This window comes from Elephantulus edwardii, unplaced genomic scaffold (genome assembly GCF_000299155.1).
Source record: "Elephantulus edwardii isolate Elephantulus edwardi_28Jun2011 unplaced genomic scaffold, EleEdw1.0 scaffold00229, whole genome shotgun sequence".
Taxonomy (NCBI): Eukaryota; Metazoa; Chordata; class Mammalia; order Macroscelidea; family Macroscelididae; genus Elephantulus; species Elephantulus edwardii.
The window spans coordinates 3,452,667-3,474,191 of record NW_006399979.1 but is presented as its reverse complement, the minus strand read 5'-3'; the positions used below and the strand labels follow the sequence as shown (position 1 = coordinate 3,474,191).

At 35.9% G+C, this 21,525-nt stretch overlaps 1 protein-coding gene across 1 annotated transcript in view; it reads right to left on the bottom strand.

Annotated features, from left to right (window-relative positions):
- Positions 1 to 1,616: 1,616 nt before the first annotated feature.
- PHIP (pleckstrin homology domain interacting protein) overlaps positions 1,617 to 21,525 on the bottom strand; it is a 184,240-nt gene continuing 164,331 nt past the window's right edge. Inside the window, exons 33-37 of the mRNA XM_006898438.1 lie at positions 7,738 to 7,890; positions 6,844 to 7,007; positions 6,126 to 6,385; positions 5,478 to 5,675; positions 1,617 to 2,248 (exon numbers count right to left, since the gene is read on the bottom strand). Coding sequence (XP_006898500.1) covers positions 1,617 to 2,248; positions 5,478 to 5,675; positions 6,126 to 6,385; positions 6,844 to 7,007; positions 7,738 to 7,890 — 1,407 coding nt within the window. The remainder of the gene's footprint in view (positions 2,249 to 5,477; positions 5,676 to 6,125; positions 6,386 to 6,843; positions 7,008 to 7,737; positions 7,891 to 21,525) is intronic.

Below are 21,525 nucleotides of genomic sequence, written 5' to 3'. Positions count from 1 at the left end.
ATACTACATTCGTTAAACTTTTTAAAAATGGACACTAATTTTCAAACAATAGAAATGGTATTTATGTTGGTTTTTAAGGTATAAAATAACGAAATGTACCATAAACAAATAAATAACTGCTTTCCTCTTCCATAGCAGTACATATAGTAATACATTCTCCTAAGTCATATAGTTATCATTTACAATAGACAACTTAATTTTACTAATGATGCAAAAAAAATAATAGAATACAAGGCACAATCATTAATGAAGTTTTCTTTAGGGTGTATACTGACATACCAGCGTGATAAGGATACCGTAAAAAGTGCAGAAAAAACACAATGTGCAATGAGACCACTGTATAAAACATGATTGCATAAAAAGTGATTTGGCCTATTTTAACTTTTAATAATGGAAAATAACCAATCTTCCCCTTAAAATTAAACTATAAAGTATGACATTTTAAAATTATTTTTATTCTAACACTATCTAAAAAATCCTGAAAAAAGAATTTATACCTGGGTAATTGTATATAAGTATGTGTTTGTATATATATTTAATTATACCTATTTATCAATATATACACACACATACACAGAGACACATTTCTTTGTAAGTCATTTTAGCCTATTAGATATGACTAAAGTTTAGAAATTACATCAATCCAGATCGACAAGTAAACATCAAATTCCATACCTTTTTCTCCTGTATTTTCCTTGAATCCTTTAACCACTTAAATATCTTCTCTAAAACATCTCTGTCAAAGGACCCACCAGTGCATTATTTCCTACTATTAGTACCAAAAAAGATACATCTCAGCATAACTCTAATAATATGCTTTTTAGAATAATATATAGCATTTTCCAGTATTGAAAATTGTATGCTGTCCCGACAGTTAAAAACTGGCTTTCCACTGCACTGATTCTCAGTCTTTGGCACAATAAACAGAGATTGAGTGATTGATATTAAGAATCAAGGTCTGAAAAATTAGACAGTCAAATGTTTTTCCAATGTGGATAAGTTTCCTTTTCATCAGTACATTTTCTCTTAAGTTTGGCAGAAATGGAATAAAGCAAAAAAGCCTCTTCTAGACTCTTTAATTAAAATTAAACTTTTTAGGTTATCAAATGTTGGGAATTTTCTATCGATACATATTTCTTCATTTACTGCTACTCTGAGTTCACATCTGGCTTCCTAGGGGCACAAGTTCGGCATCAATAGAAATGTACCTTGCTTGGTCAAAAATAAACATTCATTTTTAACATGAAATGCTCAATCACTTAGGAATATTATGCTCAAGAGTTTAGCAGAACTGCCTTTTCCATAAATAAATCAGGAATTCAGTATAAGTTCTCAATTTCTTTTGTCTCAAACAGTGAACAAAATAAATGTTGAAATGCATAACCTATCTAAGGGCAATAAATAGCAAACATTTAAAATATATATGTATATATTTATATATATATTCATTTAAAGAAGTGAAGTGTCTCGTAAGTTTGTTTTGTTTTTCTTTTTTGCAAACCAAACTGTAACATTCCTTAACCCACCATAGCAGCAAGGAAGCAGAAGACTTAGTTCTACGTACTCCTTAACTGTACCTGCATTGTAGATTTTGAAGTACAATATTTTGGTACAAATTACCAACCAATTAAATTAGCTTTTGCTTTTTCAGTCAACTTTCGGACTCGTCCCCTACTAGAAGTTCCAAAAGTCAAAGAGGTGTCTTCAAACAACAGCTGCCTTTGCTCCTCCTCTGAGTCATCCTCATTATAGAAAGCTGTCCTGCGGCCTTGGTTTCTAGTTCTCATGTGGGGTTCAGAGCCTTTAAGTTCCTCAAACTCTTCTTCCTCATCCACAGGATCATCTGTCTTTTTCCGGTTACTTCTTCTTAACATTTTAACACTTGTAGGAACCATAATATCTGAGTCTAATTTTGGTGTCTTCCGTTTGGGTTTTCTGCCTCCTCGACTCTTTTTCTGTAACAAATCTTCCTTTACAATAGTAGGTTCAGAAGAAAAACTACATGCTGAAGAAGAAACTACTTCATCTCTGATGGGATGTGCATTGTTTTGCTGTGAATTTTCAGGCTTTGGATACTGGAGGTTTTTGGGTTTCCTACCCCTTTTCTTATGTACAATTTCACCACTACTGCTTGTGTTAACTTCTATCTTGGGTTTTCTTCCAGGTCCCCTCTTGACAAGTTTTGATGTCTGCCCTCCATGGCCATTTAGCTGAATGGTTCCTGGAAGATGAGTGCTGTTCTTACAATCTGCAAAAAGGGGACAATATGATTTAGTGCATGGAACTGCTTTCAGTTTGACCCTCCTTCCAGTCAATAAGGTCTACTGCTAATACTTATTTTCTAATAAAAACTCACAGATGAGAAATAATCCTTTTTAAAAAAATCATCAGTGACCTTTAATTAACATGTGAGTGAACAGGGTGGAGAGAGGGGAAGAAACCAACTTGTCTAAACTAATACTATAAATTGATGAGTTAGGATTAACCAAGATTTCTTAATCTAACTAAAATTAATAAAGATGCGAGAAGTGATGCCTTTGAGCTGTGGTGTTGGAGGAGAGCACTGAACATCCCATGAAGGCCAAAAGAATGAACAGATCCTAACAACAACATCTAATTTTACTACACATTCTAATGTACAACCATTTTCTTTTTATTCTAACAAAGTGACTCATTTTATAAAGTTTTTTTTTTTTAAATCTTGTTTTTCTATATTCTTGCATACCTTTAAGCAATGCAAATTATGGAATATATAAGGGAGTGCTAGTGGACTAGTTTACACTAGACTTTCAACTAAACCAAGAGGCCCTACCCTCCAGAATCCAACTGCTTCACACATGAGCCTCCAAACTGGAGACTTATAGGGCCAAACTGACTTTGAAATACAAAGGCGCGCCGCCCACCAGGTCCTGAATGACTTTCAGCCCACAAGTGATTGATCAATCTGATTACAAATTATTGTAAATGAAACAAAACCCAACTAAATAAATAGTTTCAGCTGGGGGCTAGAAGCCTGCTGTTGATTCTGTTTGGGAAGAAAATTTTCTAAGTGGTATAGCACTTGTTTGTCAGTTTGCTGTAGAGATAACTTGGTTTTGCTGTGATATGGAAAGGTGTGTCAAATGCCATAATGATTACCCATGGTAGACAGGGTTTAAGATTAAGACAGGCTTTGGAGGCAGGACTGGCATCTACTTCCTAAACAACAGCCCTTTGGAAACTCTAGGAACATAAGAGCAACAGTTATGTAACAGGATCCAGATCTTTTGTTCACAGCATTGTTATGAGTTGTACTGGATTCGACAGCACCTAACAGCCAAGTGACCTAGTGAAATAAAAATGCATTGCCAATCCACCTCTGATTCTCTGCTGGATAAAGATGGGCGATCTCCTCCTGTGTGATTTAGTGCCTCTGAAAACCCACTGGAGGGTCAGTTCAGAATTGATAGTACATAACAACCATAATCATCTTAGCTTAAAACTTACGACCTTTAAATTTAGTAAACACTGTAATTAATTCTATTAGTCCTTTTCTTCTGATTATTTGTACCTGATATAAGAATTAAAAATCCTTACCTGATCCTGTGTGGATGATTATCTCTGAAGAACTTAGAATCTAAATATTACAACCTTTATAAAAAAGCCTTATCTTCTTATGAAACTGAACTGCCAATGATTGATTTACTATTTTTAAGGAATATAGACTACATAAAATTACCGAAAATGGTTATGTGCCACCATGATTATGATTAAAAATCTAATATCATTATGAATCATAATAAAGGGAAAAAAGGTTAAAAAGCCATGACAGTTTCAGATGAAGGGCAAAGATATTATACATACATTAACCCAAACCCTTTTGTCCTCTATGATTCTAAAATTTTATTTGGTTATGGTGGATGATTTGTAGTAGAGTATTATAAAGGAAATCTGCAGAGGTACAAAGTTATAAAAAAAAAAAACTTCTTCACAACAGCATTGTGGTCATGATTTTTAATTTCCTGCTTTGTAAATATCAAAAAAGAATGCCCAAAAGACTCATGAGAAAGAATGAGATTCAGTCAGCTCAACTCAACACTGTCGAGTCAGAACTAACTCATAACTGCTGCCCCCCACAGGTTTTCAGAGACTAGAAATCAAATAGGAGAATGCTATCGAACAGGTGGCTTGACTTTGAGTTTGTAGTGCAAATTCTTGCCTGTAAGTCCCCAGAGTTCAGGAGTCAATAGCACAAAAAACAAAAACCCTTATTTCCCAAATGCTTACCACACAAATGAAAATTTTTTAGATTAGTCATTATTCATTATATATGAATTTGAGAGAGCAAGGGGTGCAGAGTAGTTAAATGTTTTCTACCAAATGATTACATTTAAACTGCCTGAATGAAGACCCTACACCTTTTCTGTTTTCATCAAGACTACTAAAAAGTGTCCTAAATATGGAATCCACGTTTCCATTAAAAATTAAATAGATGAGCCTCAAGGCTTCCAAGAAAACTTCTGGAATGATCCAAAATTTTTTCTGGATATGCATTTGTACATTTTTAAGGAAAAAGAAAAAGTCAGTAGCATTCACCAACTTTATAAAACAATATATAACTTAAGAAGATTAAACACTAATGTGGTTCTCTTAAAAAAGGAATTCACCATAATCAGAAAAAAAAATATTTTAAAAATGCACTAATCTGGTCCTATGTTGTCTAATAACATAACTATTAACAATGAATAGTTATTATTTGTTTTTACTAGATAAACCTTTTAGAAAATGTGAAGTTATTTATGTAGCTATTACTGTATTTCTTTTGGACAGCTCTGCTTGAAACTGAGTGTTAATTTCGACCTATTCATGTCATAAATCATAGTGAGTTTTTTGGTGGCTCATCCTAATTCTATACTGTCCTAGTATGGCCAAATATTTCTAAAAGTAAAAATCTCTGTTAAAATGACTACTGGAGTTCTCTTATTATAATATAAGAACCATATTACACAATTCCCTGTATCTGTTTGGTTTCACAGACTTCAGAAGTAACAAAGATAAAAATGATATTCACTACTTTTTAGATTCTAGACTCCATCTTACATACTCTGGGCCAAGTGGAACCAGTCTTTGAAGGTGGTTATGGTTGGAAGGGTTAAGAGATAGCACAGGAGAGAAGACTCCAGATGAGATGGACTGACACAGTAACTGGGGTAATGAAGGTAGGTAGGTGTGTCAGACAGAGTAAGACTGGTTCAGGATGGAGCAGGGTTCAGAGATATTGTACGTAGGGTCACTCTGAGTCATAGTTGACTTGATACATAACACATAACAACAATAATAAAAAAATCAAACTATTCTGCTTTTTGCATAAATCTGTGAAAGTATGAGAGTTGCATAGGTACCCTGAAAAGTGAGCACAAATGATATTAATTCTAAAAAAAAAAATAACATCTTTAAGAGGGCTCTACTTTATCCTGGATGATACCAGTAATACGTACCTTGCTCAATGACTGCTGATGTCTTTGAAAGACTGGATGCCTTTGCGAGTACAGATGACTTCATTTTACGTTTGACTGGCTTTTCCTTTTCTGTGTATTCTTTTGTAGAATTAGTCCTAGTGCCATGACTGAAGTTGGACTGAGCAGGACTTGAGACAGTATTCAAAGTTTTGGAATGTTTCACAGAATTCTCTAGTACTAAAATAAACACAACACCCAAGAGATTAAAACTCAAGAGTTATTTCTGAACCTAAAAATAAGCAAAAAAGGTAGACACTGCTTCTAATCTTAACTGCGTGAAACAGCCAAAAGCATACAACCTATGGAATACATAAAGCCTTTTCTTTAGTACAGATCTATACTGAAACAAAGAAGCAAATATAATTAGAAACTTTCTGTCATTTAAAGAGGATTATGGCAAGTAAGTTCTAGCAAACTCATATCAAAGAATTATCGATCAAGTTGTCATTTCTATTATTCCACACTGACATTCTTAAAACTCTATTTTATTAAAAATAGCATTTTTTAAAAGCAAAACATGAAACACTGGTATCTAAAAGTAAAGTTTAAGTAATTTAAATGTATACTTTATCTCCCTCTCCAATCATTATATACACTTCCATTTCAGAAGTATTAACTGGTTCTTACTTGTTTTTCCTGGTACTGCTGTTGTATTTGCTTTTGGAATAAAAGTTTTTGCAGCTGAAGAAGTAGATGGTTGTTCAGCAATAAGTGAATCTGCAGCCACTCTGTTGCTTCTGGTTCGAACCACAGAACTGGATTCTATTTTACCATTCATCTGAGCAGCATTATTTCTGGGTGGTACCGACCGTGTAGGTGTAGGGAATGGAGAGGTAGAGATATCTGACTTAAGCTGAGGTTTTAAGATCTTTCTTTTCCTTTCAGGGCTGTAAATAAGATAGTACCTTCAGTTATTCTTATAAGCTCTATGTAAATAAGTAATAAATAGTTTCATAATACTTCTGGATTCAAAAATTGTACTATTATGAAATATGTTAAAATATGAGATTTGTAGTGGATTTCGTATGGTTGTGAGCCTTTGAAAAGTGATTATTTAGTGAAGGATTGCTGTAAATGCTACAGTTATATGACAGAAAGCATGATGCCATCACTATCCTAATAATGCTGTTTTACTGTATAGATTTAGCAGTTGGAATTTAGCACTTACACTAGTATAGGTTTAGTTAAAAGTTTAAAAATCCTCCACATCATAGGAACTTGCATGTCAAATATATCATTCTGCAATATAGGGAATAGTAAAGGACGTATTAAAAAACACCAAGTTCTATTCATTTAGATGCCAAAGTTATAGATGAGTTGATGCTATCTAACAGAAATTAAATACCTTGATGCAGTACTACTGGAAATAGAACTGCTTCTGTTCCTTTTTTTCCTCTTTTTGGTCATTGTATTTCTTTTATGAAAACGAAGAGCAGATTTATAATCTGATAAAACTGAACTAATGTGTTCTTCAAAGAAAGCAGACAGGCGCAAACTCATGCTGTAAATCTATGAAAAGGGGAAAAAATGGTTCATAGATTCTTAAATAGAAAATGATAAGTAATTACTAACATAACTGTATAGCTTTCTAGAAAAAACTTTTGCTAATTTCAATACTGCTTTTTCAACAAGTTATAGGTAAAATGGAAGCATTTTTATAATTTAATAATTTTTTGTTTAGGATATGAAACTTCCAAACTCCAAAATTCCTAAAGGGAAACCCCCACTCTGCATTCAGATGTCTCAGAAAGAGAAATTAGTAGTCTACTATGCTATGTGCTGGGCTGCTAACCAAAAGGTCTCTAGTTCAAAGGCTCCAGTTCTAAATCTCCTCCCATTAAAGTCTGATAGCCCTGAAAGCTTGAGAGAGCTAGGAAAGCTACAAGCTGGAAGCAACAACAGTGACAGAGAGTGGGTTCTTTTGCGGGGTTCCCCCGCCCCCGTCCATAGAATATTCAGTGAAATCTGAAACTAAGGATATTAAACCCAAAGATTCTGAGCCACTGCCGCCTTGGGCTAGCATCTATATTCTATTACTGCAAATAAAAAAAAGGTATCACTCCTTCTGATGTCACCTCTGGTGAAAAATATACTTTTTAAATAAATTACTCACAAATTTTCCTTCCTATTAATGTGCTAGGGTAAAGCTTGTCTATTATAACTTATAAACAAAGGCAAAAATAAGCAAGGTAACATACTTTTCTATTAATATGTAATTTAAACAAAGAATACTTTATACCCTTGATCTTTTGCTTGGGGTATATGCTTTGGAATTACTAAAAATAAGTCTGACATCTTTACATAATTCCATTGGTGATTCATAATTCCCAGCCTCTAAAGTTTCTCTAACAGTAGCAAAATCCATTGGAGTGTCAATGATGTCTCGGTAGTCCTAAACGGGGTAAAACAGAAAAAGTATTATCACAAAGCATTCTTTCTCAGCAGGAGGATTATGTACAATTTCTGATTAATTAAAATTCAAGAACTAGTTATAAGCACTCTTTATTTCCCTGATAAATGTTCACCCGTTCTAGTAATTTAATGATTCCATACCCTCTCCCTTTTAAAATGTCCTTTTTCTACCTTATGATGAAAGACTGAGGTATGGGGAGAGACATAGAAACCTTGGAGCTAAGCTGGGGAAGGAGAATTAAGAGTAATTAAAAATTTATAATTCTAGAAATATAACTAATAGCTTTTAAATGAAGTCTGGTATAAATAAAACTTTATACTACTAATAAATCATATATGGTTTTTCCCCCCCCCTAAATCATAAAAGCCTTCGTTCTAGCACCTTCAACTTCATTACTGTAATTGGAAACTTTTCAGTTATCAAGCCTTATGAATAGAAATGTTTGTTATAAAGTCTGTGCACTTTATTCCACAATGGACTTCATCATCCATGGTCTCTACCCAGTTAACTATGCATGAAATAAGGCAACTATAATAATGCCTTGCATTATTTTCCATCTATGAGGGAAAGCATTCTTGTTTTCACCTTAAGCATATTGTGTTTCTGACTGCTGCTGAGTGGAGCACAACTCACAGTGACCGTATGAACATCCATTTATCAAAGCTCATAGGGTTTCTAGAGGCATGTTGTTTAGGAAGTGGATACCACTCCTGCTTCTAATCAAGTCGAGAAAGTTGCCCTCTATTTTTTGTTTTATGAGTTATTTCTATCATAAAAACTGTTTCATTACGTACAGAACAACCAGCCTTATAAACCTTAAGCCAACCCTACATGGTCATGATATAATAATTTTGTTATTTACAGATTTTGTAAATGATATAATAATTTTGTAAATGATATAATAATTACAAATTTTGTCATGATATAATGATTTTGTTATTTACACATTTTTTTTAGAGGGATCTCTGGTCTAGTGGTAACATTTTCTCTGGAATCCCGAAGGCACTTGTTTCGAATCTGCCAGCTGCTCTGAGGAAAAAGGATAGGCAATTTCCTCCCCCATGCAATTAACTACTTCTGAAAACACCCTAGAGGGTCAGCTATGAGACAGTTCTGACTGGATGGTAAACAACAACTGTATTTTTTGGTTACAAGTTTTCGTATTTATGGTCATGAAGGATATCAGCCTAATTCTCTTATTTTGTACATACGGATTTTCATATACTAATGTTTATGTAGTGAGTTACTTCCCTCTTCTTTATTTTGGAGGAGAATACATAAGACTGTGTTAAGACCATGAATATTTGGTAGAATTCTATAGTAAAGTCAATGATGATTTTTTTAAAAAGGGTTTTAAATACAAATGAAGTTTCCTTAATATTATCAATCTTCTCAAAGTGCCTAAATTGTGATAGCTAATACTTTCCATGAACTTAAAATCTTTTCCTCACCACTGGACCAATAGACAACATCATTACACATCCAGAAAAGACTGTAGTTGTCAACGATTTCATTTTTCTTGGATCTACTATCAATGCTCTCTTAGTACCAAGAGTCAAGAAATCAAATGTAACATTAGGATTGGGCATATCAGAGACTGTGAAATTGGTGGATGATAAGGTAAGGTTCAAATTTGTTGTTTACAGGGTCACCATCATAGTAATGGGGTTGATGGCATCAAGAATAACATGTCTTCCAAGTGGTCCATTTCCTGATTGCCAATTATATAGGTATAAAGTTGTCTGCAGTATTTATTAACTTTTTGATAGCTGGAGGGTCTGTAGTAATTCCTTATTTTTTTTCTATTCTTGATAGTAATAAGTAATTACAACTGCTTACCAATTTTATTGATCTTTCAAAGAATCCTTTTTACTTTTCTGATTTCAGCATAATTGCTTTCCATTCTTACTAATTATTCTTACTCTGGTTCATTCTTTCTAGGTTATCTATTTGGAAACTTACTGGTTTTGAGATTTATCCTCTTAACGTAAACACGTGACATGTCATACAGCAGATGTCCCTCTCAGCATTGATTTTTTAATAGTATCCTATAAAGACTGATAATGTATCCATATAAAATAGCTCAATGTCAATTTTCCTATAAGAGTCTGACTTTGATGTATAAAGTGTGGTGTTTGGTTTCCATGTGTATGGAGACTTACACTTTTTTGTTTTTGATTTCTAGTTTGATTCCACTGTAACTGGAAAATGCACGCTGGGATTTCAATTACTTGAAATAAATGTGCATTGTGCAATTGTCAGTTAGTACTCTATAAACATTTTAGTACTGGCTGATGGTGTGTCAGGGAGTTCTACATCTGTGCTGGTTTACAGTCAAATTCTGTCAATGTTTGCAACAAGGTTGTGAAGTCTCCAACTATAACTATGGTGTCAATGTCTGCTTTCCATTCCAGTACACTTTGTGATTCTTTTATTATGTAGCTGAGTTACTCGAACATACTTTTAAGATTGTTATAGCTCAGGAGAGCAACCAAGATGGTGGCAGAGGAGGAAGCAGTGTAAGGAGCTGGAGGAACAGCAAGGTGCATAGAAATGAGTCACCAAAGAGACCAACATGGCACACAGAGACCGACGTGGTGCAACATGAACAGTAGGAATTTGAATCAGAACTTTCATTAAAATAATTAAGTTTGTGGGGGAGCTCTGGTGGCCTAGTGGCAAGGAGCTGCAACTACAATCCCAGAGGCACATGGTTGAGTCCACCAGATGTTCTGCCGGGGAAGGAAGGACAATCTCCTCCTGTACCAGTCAGGTCTGATTTGACAGTACATTCGCACAAAAACAATAAAATAAAAATAAATAATAATTAGTTTGGGAACTACAGGAGCAGAGAGCTGCAGGCACCAGTGGAAGCCGGCATTTGAGCTGCTGTGGGACCCATCCTCCAGGAGAAAGCATGTTAGTGGGAAACTGACTGGGTTTTCTTAAACCCAACTGACCTGCCAGGAGTGAGCTGGCCAGTTGGAATCTGACTGAATTTTCATGGCCCCTGCCAACCACCCAGGAGATCACCCAGGAGCGAGTGGGATGGTAGGAATTTGACTGAGTTTTCTTGGAACCTACCAACCTGCCAAGAATGAGTGAGTCAGTGGGAATATGACTGAGCTTTCTTAGGGCCTGCTGGGCAGAGGCTGCTGGGTGAGAAACAGACAAGTGGAATCTGAGTAGGGACCCCACTCAAGAGCATACCTGGACAGCTGAAATCTGAGTGAGGTCCCTAAAAGTAGCTGACCTGTCCTTGTGGTTATGCCCCATCTCCACCACCACCCCACCGGCCGCCTTGCCTGCCGCTGCCCACAATTCGGCCTACACATCAGTCAAATCAACTTGCCTTTAATCAGGAGCACCTTGATTGATTTACCTAAAAAGAGGCTGTTTTCATAGGCCCTGAACTGAACTTTCCCTTGAGTCAGAAGTTAAGAGAGAAACAGAGGTGGGGTAGGTTCCCCACCGATTTCTAGAGCATAGTCTTCAGATCAAGAACCTATCAATGTCAAGAAAGAAGCAAGCTATCCTACACCCTACACAAGCACAAAGCAAGATGTCACCCCCAAAAGGTGACACAGTATCAATGGATTTCTTCAAGTCAGAAAGTCTGATGGAACTTTCTGACACAGAATTTAAAAGAACAATGATTGACTATTTTCAATGGGTGAAAGACAAACTTGAAGGATTATAGGACACTGCAACCAAAAACCAGGAGGAGCTTAAAAAAACAATCCAGAACAATGCAAATAAAACAAACTAGGTATTAGTGGTACTGGAAAAACAAGGAACCATGATCCAAAATATAAGGTCCATTGTTTCAGATGCCGTCAACTTGATGGAGGGTCACATGAGCAGAGTTGAAGACATGGAACACAGAACCAGTGAAACAGAACCGTCACCACTGATCTGCTTAGAACAAAAAGCAGAATGAAAGAGGAAGGAAAAAGAAGAAAACCTAAGAATAATGTGGGACACAAGAGAAATACATGCATATCATCAGAATCCCAGGAAAGAAAAAGAAGCAAGTAAAGGCACCAAAAAAGATGTGGAAGAATTACTAGAGGAAAACTTCCCAGGCATAATGAAGAATGAGAGTATACTCTAGAAGCTGAGCAAACACCATATAGAACAGACCGCAAAAGAAAACCACAAAGTTATTAAATCTGCCAGAACCAAAGATAAGGAGAGAATTCTGAAAGCAGTGAGGACGAAACAAAGAGTAACCTATAAAGGAGCGCAGATAAGAGCAAGTGCCAATTTCTCAGAAGAAACCATGTGCGCAAGAAGACAGTGGAAGGACATATATCAAACAATCAAAGAATACAACTGTCAACCAAGAATACTAAGCAAAACTGTCCGTCAATATGAATGAGAGATCAAGATATACACAAAACTAGAACCTAAGGGAGTTTGTAAAAACAAGACCAGCGTTGCAAGAAACAGAGACTTCCTTGTAACAGAGGTGCCACAGAAAAAGCAGCCTGGACTAAAGTAACTAGCAACACCAAAAAGAACTGAACACAATGATAGCAAGGGCCAATGTGCTGAAAGGGTGCTCTTGAACGGTAAACCATTCTGTACAGGAAAGGCTGTTATTTCAAATTGCAGTTTTGTTGTTTGTTTTTTTTTTCCCAACAGGGAGGGGTCACTATCTCCCCACTGGGTGGAGGCCCATTTGCACTGCTTCTTGACAAGTAAGTTTAGGGTCTTGATTAGCAGAAATTGATTCCAAATCTATGATCTTGTCTGTGATGAACCTATCCCGAACCTGAATTTCTGTTGAAAAATAAAATTGACGGATCTGGCTTCTGAGATGAAAAGAAAAAAAAAAAAAAAAAACAAACAAAAAAAAACCCCTACCTCTCTCAATAATCACACAGAATGTGAATGGGTTAAATGCCCCACTGAAGAGAAAAAGAGTAGCAGACTGGACGGAATGAATGAATGAATGAATGAATATATCCAACAATATGCTGTCTAAGAGAGACACACCTGAAAAATAAAGACTAAAAATAAAAGCATAGGGGAAAAAATACCAAGCAAATGGCAACCATAAAAAAGCATAAGTAGTGAAATATATCTCCAATAAAATAAATTTCAATGCAGAAACCATGACAACGAACAAGGAAGGTAACTACATAATGCTTAAAAGGACAATAGAACATGAGGACCTAACAATAATAAATATCTATGCACCAAATGAAAGACCTGCAAGACATAAAAAACAAACATAAAAAAAAATTGAAAAAGGAATTAAGACAACACTACTATAGTACGTGGAGACTTCAAAACACCCTTCCCAAGAAAAGAACTCACCAAAGATGCTCAGGAATTAAACCACCACACAATAAACTAATTCAACCTCATAGATATTTATAGGCTAATGCACCCCCCCAAAAAAACAAAGACGTGTACCTTCTTTTCCAATGTGCATGGAACATTCTCCAGAATAGATCACATTTTATGTCACAAGGCAAGCATCAATAAATTAAAAAACAACAACAAATAATACAAAGTTTTATCTCAGGCCAAAGTGCTACAAAATTAGAAATTAATAATGAGGATAAAAGAGAAAAAAAACATACATTTGGAAGCTGAACAACGTTGCTTGAACATGAGTGGGTATTAAAAGAAATAAAAAATGAAGTTAAAAAGTTTCTTGAAACAAATGACAAAACATCACTTACAAAAATCTCTGGGAAACAGCCAAAGTGGTTATCAGAGGTCAATTTATAGCAATAAGCAAACATATCAAAAGGCAGGAAAAAAATGACCATTAACTCTCTAACCCAACATCTCCAACAAACTGGGGGGGGGGGGAAGACAAAAAACCCCCCCAAAAAAACAAACAACAACAACAACAAAAAAAAACCAAAAACCCAGCAAGAAAACCTGACACCCTCTACAAAACCTGACATTATAAAAATTAGAGCAGAAATAAATGAAAAAACAAAAACAACTGAGACCATCAACGAAACTAGGAGTTGGCTCTTTGAAAAGGTCAATAAAATTGACACACCACTAGCAAAACTAACAAAGGAAAAGACACAAATAATTTGAATAAGGGATGAAATGGGCAATGTCATAACAGAAGCAAATAAAATAAAAATGCTAATATTGGAATATTATGAAAAAATAAACAAATATGAAAACCTAGAGGAAACAGATAAATACTTAGAAATGACCAAGACAAAGGTGGGTGACTTTTAGTTAGCGGCCCTCAGGCCAGTCTTTCCTTGTTTTTGTTCAGACATTCCTCTAGGTCGTATAGCCCTGGTGTACAAGTTGCCGTCCCACGCTCACTTGTGGTTGCTGTGAGGCTGAACACTGTGACAAGGATGTGTCAAATGCGTTAATGGTTGGCTACCCAATGCGGATGGAGAGTGGGGTGGAGCTCCCCGACTAAACAAGCATGGAAGGAGGAGTAGCATCCACTTCCATAATAGCTTGCCTCTGGAAAACCTATGAACCTGGAGAGAGGATGAAAGGCACCCAAGTGTCAAGGACTCTCCTTCAAAGGGTTGCTATGCGAGTCGCCTGCGACTCGATGGCACTTAACAACAACAACCTAAACTGACACCAACTGAAATTGCATACCTTAACAGACCCATTACAAAAGAAGAAATTGAAAAGGTAATAAAATCGCTTCCAACCAAAAAGTCCCGGACCAGATGGCTTTACAAGTGACTTTTATAAAACATTCAGAGAACTGTCACCAATCCTACATAAACTATTTCAGAAAATAGAAAAAGATTGAATTCTCCCAGACTCATTCTATGACGCAAACATATCCTTGATACCAAAGCCAGGTAAAGACATTACCAAAATAGAAAACTATAGTGTATTATCTCTCATGAACATTGATGCAAAAAATCCAGAATAAAATTTTGGCCAATAGAATACAACGATACATCAAAAAAATAATTCAACATGATAAACTGTGGGATTCATAACAGGTATGCAAGGATCGTTCAACATAAGAAAAACAATCATGTAATTCATCACATTAACAAAGCAAGGAACAAAAACCACATGATCCTGTCAATTGATGCAGACAAGGCCTTTGACAAAATCCAACACCCTTTGCTGATTAAAACACTCAACAAAATAGGATTAGAGGGGAATTTCTTCAACATAGTAAATATTATATATGCAAACCCAACAATGTTCTCAATGGATAGAGATTAAAGGCATTCCCCTTGAGAACAGGGACTAGGCAAGGTTGCCTACTATCACCCCTCCTATCCAGTACTGTATTGCAAATCTTAGTGATAGCAATAAGACAAGAAAAGGAAATAAGAGGTATACAAATTGGCAAAGACGAGGTAAAATTATCTCTCTATGCAGATGATATGACAGTATAACTTATATAACCATGAAGACTCAGCAAGAAAAATACTGGACATAGTTGACCAATTCAGCAAAGTGGCAGGATACAAGATCAACATACAAAAAATTAACTGGATTGCTCTACAGTGACAAAGATAATAAAAAACTGGAGCTAAGAAAAACAATACCCTTCACAATGTGCAATTACAAGATTAAGTACTTGGGAGTAAATCTAACCAGAAGCACAAAGGATCTATTAAAAGAAAATTCCAAAACATTACTACAAGAAACAAAGAGAGTCCTGGAGAAATGGAAGAATATCCCTTGCTCACGGATAGGAAAACTCACTATTGTGAAAATGACAGTACTACCGAAGGCAGTTTACATGTTCAATGCAATCCCAATATAATACCAATTCCATTCTTCAATGAGATGGAAGAGGCAATCTCCAATTTCCTTTGTAATAGAAAGAGACCCTGAATAAACAAAGCACTCCTTAAAAAGAGAAAACAAGGTAGGAGGCATCTTATTCCCTGATTTCAAATCCTACTACACTGCTGTGGTCGTCTAGATAGCATGGTACTGGTACAATGACAGACACATGGATCAATGGCATAGAACTGAGAATCCAGATCAGCCCATCTACCTATGGTCAACTGATTTTTGATAAAGAGATAATATCAGTTAAATGGGAAAATGACAGCCTTTTTAAAATATGGTGTTGGCAAAATTAGAAAACTGTAGAAAACTCAAACAAGATCCACACTTTACTCCATATAAAAAAATAAAGTGGATCATGGACCTAGGACTAAAACCAAGGACTATAAATTTCATTAAGGAAAAGCTTGGAAGAACTCTAAAAGTCCTAATCCACAACTTAAACAGTCTTCCAAGCATCTTGAAAAATCTACAACCAGGAGAAAATAAAATACATGAATGAGAACTTCTAAGAATCAAATCCCTATGCACATTCAAAAACTTCTCCAACACGGTAAAAAGGGAAGCCACAGACTGGGAAAAAGTTTTTGCCATGTCAGACAAGGGACTTATATCTAGAATTTATAGTTGAGCACCACAACAAGATAAAGGTAAATAACCCAACTGAAAAATAGGCACAGGCTATGAACAGATACTTCACAAAAAAAGACATCAGATGGCCAACACACACATGAAGAAATATTCAAAATCCCTATCTCTAAGAGAGATGTAAATCAAAACAGTTATATCATCTCACCCTAGTAAGAAGAGCAAAGTTTAACAGAACAGCAACCAACAAATGCTGACAAGGTTGTGGAGAAACTGGAACCCTTATTCACTGCTGGTGGGAGTGTAAAATGGTGCAACTACTATGGAAGGCAGTATGGTGCTTTCTCAAAAAGTTGTAAATAGAACTACCATTCGAGCCAGCAATTCCACTGCTGGGTATATACCCTAAGGAAACCATTACCACCACACAAGGAGATATATGCAAACCCATGTTTATTTCAGCTTTGTTCACAATAGCAAAGATATTTGGAAACAACCCAAGTGTCCATCCACAAACGAATGAATAGAGAATCTCTGGTATATTCACACAATGAGACAGTACGCTCCATTGAAAAGTAAGGAACTCAATACTGCATGGTGCCACTGTTGTAAAATGGGATTGACATCGGGGTTGAGAGGAGACTGAGAAAGATGGGATAAATTATGTGTACTGTATTGAAACAGATAAGGGAGAGAGAACTATTTAAAATGGATTTATGATTAGGTATTATTGTCATGTCAGAATCCAGAATGAAGGCTGCACAATAGAGTGGACCTTGGAAAGGGACTGTTTTACAATGAAAGAATCTTTCTTTTACTTTTCAAGAGAAGAGCAAATTGGGATGGAGGGGTAGGCAGGGCAAAAAGTGGAACAATGAATGAAAGGGAGGAGGGAAGATTGTTATAGCTTCTTGTGGATTAACTTTTTTTTTTCCCTGAATTCTGCGTCATCTCCTATTAACAGATCCATCTCATTTTCAATGCTTAGATCCATCTCATTTTCAATGCTTTTAACTTGCTTTTGTCATTGTATTTTAAAAGACGTACTTTTGGGAAGTATATAGTTCAATTTCTATTTCCAAATTGTGTAAAGACTATGTAAACGTAAAAGGACAGAACCTATCAAGTATAGGAACTTCTCCACTTCTCCCCTTACCTTCTCCAATTTACAACAGCTTTAAATATGTTCTCCACATATTCTGACCACCAAACTAGCCCGTGTTAAATTTCTGCCTCAATGAACATTATTTAAGAGTAGATGGAAGACTTATTGTACTTATCCAGAGTTCTGTCTAACAGTTCTGTCTACATTCATGGTATCTTCAGTTTCCTCTTATCATTTCCTTTCTGGAGATTTTAATTTTTGCCATTCTTATATAGTGCATCTGCTGACAACAAATTCTTTAGTCTTCTTTAACCTGCAATTATCTACCTAGGTATTTCTAGAGAATTATTCATTTTAGCACCTGGAGAAAATTATGTCACTTACTACTGGCCTCTTTGGCTTCTGATGAGAAATCTGTTGTCATGTCATGCTTTCAATTAAAAGAATACAAGATTTTTTGGCTGCTTCCTAGAATTTTTTTCCCCTTTAGAGAGCAAAATGTTAGTCTATGATGTCCCCTGATGAAGATTTCTTTTGGTTTACCCTGTTTGAGATAATGATTATCTTCATGACTCTGAATACATTTTCAGCCCCAACTTCTTTGATTTTTTTTTCCTTCTATGAGTGTGATGACATTAGTATCAGATTTATTGTTATTTTCTTGAAGTTCTGTTCACTCCCATTCCCCCAAATTGTTCAGACTGGATTATTTCCAAGTTTTCTTTTAGAAGAGGGATAGTGACAGTTGATATATTTTTCAGTCTATCACTGCCATCTATGTCTTCTTTATATCTGTACGTTTGATGATAGTGTTTCTCTTTTTTGCATTATGCATGCTTACAGCTGCTCACTTAATCATTTTTATGGTAACTACTAAAAAAAGTTCCTTGTCATTTAACTCTAATTTGTTAGTTGAGTGATGGCACCTGTTGATTATCTTATTCAGATTAAGATTTCCCTGGACCTTGCTATGACAAGTGATTTCCAACTTAAACCTGGGCAGTCTGGTTTTATTACTGTATACTGTTGTTATTTGCCATCGAGTCGGAACTGCCTCATAGCTGACCTTGAAGCCTAGTTTTGGAGGCTATAAATTGCACATGAAAATGGTTGCCCATCTCTCCTGCGGAGCATGTTGTGGATTTAAACAGCCTGCCTTTGGCTTTGCAGAGCAATTCCTCTAAGTACATAGGGGTCCCTATTCTTGAATACTAGATCTTTAAAAAATATTTTTAAGAGGCCATTTTTTGGACTCTGCTCTCATGAATGAAAGCAACGCAACCTCATTACTATTAAAGTGAATGTGACGTTCAGGTTCTCTCCTTGGCTTCCAATCAAAATCGTGTAGGGAATGGGGAAGAGGTGCTTTTCACCTCAGGAAAAAGGAATCTTCTAATTTTCAATGATGGTAGAGCATTCGCGCTAAAATTGGGAGGGGTATCTTGAGGGTACTCCTGACCTGATCTCCAATTAACATGATAATCAATCAATGGTGATGAACATCTGAATTCTGGCACTAGACCTCAGACAGATCACACCAGAGTGATGTGAAACAGGTCACTCATTACTTCCAAGTATAGGTGGGACACCAGAATCCCCGCTAAGATCTCTGCTATTATTTGGAATAGAAGAGGCTCTCCACTCAGCCTCTGCTGCTACAGGACTCTTATCTAACTTTTTCTATGTTATTTGACTGCAGTAGAGAAGTTGTACCTTTAAATTTCTGTTTTAGTAGGCTGTACTTTCCCAGTCCTTTGGCTAGATTTTTTATGGCGTATTTTCTGTCTGTATACTTGGGCATTTCAAGGATATGTGCTCTTCTAGTGCCCACAGTAGACTATATAAAGAAAAAAGCAAATCCAAAGAACTCATTATTGTGTCAGACCTCAAGGGCTGGGATTCCTAGCTATCTGTCTTTCCTCCATTTTCCAAATGTATATTCTTAATTGTCCACACTTTTTAGTTCTGCTTAAAGGGAGGAACAGAGAAAAGTATACTCATGTGTACTCCATGTTCCCAGAATTATATACAATTATATACAACCTTTTATAAAACATTTTTGAAATGTTTTATCTTTAAATAATTTTTGAGCCACTTATAAAACCACACAAGAATGAGTCTTGGTATACTCAGCAGTTATGATTCAGACTATGGAAAAAGGCATACCATGTTTAGTCTATTTTATGTAGTAGCAAAAATGATCCAGATGACTTAGTCATTAGAATGTTGTTGTTAAGTGCCGTCGAGTCGCAGGCGACTCATAGCAACCCTATGAAGGAGAGTCATCAATGCTTGGGTGTCTTTCATCCTCTCTCCAGGTACATAGGGTTTCTGGAGGCAAGCTATTAGGGAAGTGGATGCCACTCCTCCTTCCAAGCTTGTTTTAATCAGGGAGGTCCACCCCACTCTCTGTCCACCATGGGTGACCAACCATTAACGCATCTGACACATCAGTGTCACAGTGTTCAGCCTCACAGCAACCACAAGTTACTGTTGTATATGGCAACTTGTACACCAGGGCTACATGACCTAGAGGAATGTCTGAACAAAAACAGCGAAAGACAGGCCCGAGGGCCACTTCCGTAATAGCTTGCCTCCAGAAACCCCATGAACCTGGAGGGAGGATGAAAGACACCCAAGCGTTGAGGACTCTCTTTCATAGGGTTGCCTGCAACTCGATGGCACTTAACAATAACATCAACAAAGGGAGAGATTAGCAGGCCCAGTGGACAGAAAGCAATGCTACCAAGCCAAAGATGGGTCATTAGAATAGCTTCACTTAACATATTTATTTAAAAATGTATCATAAATCCTATGTTGAGACAGCTGGAGATGGTGAAGGGAAAACACTACAAATAACTATTACATAGCTTTTAGAAAAGGACCTTTAAATGATATAAAAGCACTTAAAGTGGTTTTCAAAATTTTTGGTTAAATAGGATTGCATATGGACATTTCAATTTTGGAGTTCATATCTTAGGTTCCTATTCTACATAAAGTACCCCAGAGAAAGGATGAAAGTTATACAAGTGTTCAGGTCTTTCATTCAGCCCTTGAAGTCTGACACAATAATGAGTTCTTTGGGTTTCCTTTTTGCTTTATACATTCAAAAATTAGGGTTTCCGGAGGCAAACTATTTCACAAGTGGATGCCGCTCCTGCTCCCAAGCTTGTTTTAATTGGGAGCTCCACCAAACACTCTCGACCATGGGTAACCACTATCGTCTTTGACATATCAGGTGTTACAGTGTTCAGCTTCACAGCAACCACAAGTTACCTCTGTACAGCAAGTGGACAAACCACCTAGAATGTTTGACCAAAAACAATTCAAAAAACAGGCCCTTGGTATTTTACAATTCAGGTACACCCAAATGCTGGTGGACTCTGGGCCAGAAATCCCCAATTCATCTGGCATGGAATGTTTTAAATATGCAGCAAAAGTAGGGATAATTAGTTAATTTCATAGTATAAAAATACAATTTTCCAGTCTTTTCTCCTTTTATTGTAATAAAAACATCAAATTCACATGAATATTTTTAATTTAGAAACTATAAGGAGTAACTAAATAGAAAATTTCTATCTTGCTTCTTGTCTAACACTTTTAACTGAGATTATAAACATTTTTTAGTATCAAGCTGTTTTAAATACTCAAAATGAAATTGGCATTCTTACACATTTCCCTTCTAAATAGGAAAAGTAATCTATTTTCTTGCCATAACTGCTGCTGGTTTATTCTCTAAGAATATCACAGGTTATGTGGCAAAGGATATGAGTCACTGTCCTGACTTTAATAGTAAATAGCTATGTATCTGAAAGCTGTTAAATGTTTATCATCCTGGAAAATTTTCAGTTCTCAGCTTCCTAAATATATCCTTCCTATCATCTCCCACTGTATATTTATTACTATGTGTAAGGTATTTGATATAAATCCTCCATGTATTTGCACCAGATTAGTAATTTCACTTTTATCTTTATCAAAATAAAGACTTTCTGCCCTTATGACTCTTATTCCTTCATTTATCTTTTTAACCAAAAGGACAAATCAAAATTTAACTGGCCCATCTATCTATGGTCAACTGATCTTTGACAAGGAGATGAAATCAGTGAAGTGGGGGAACGACAGCCTTTTTAACAAATGGTGTTGGC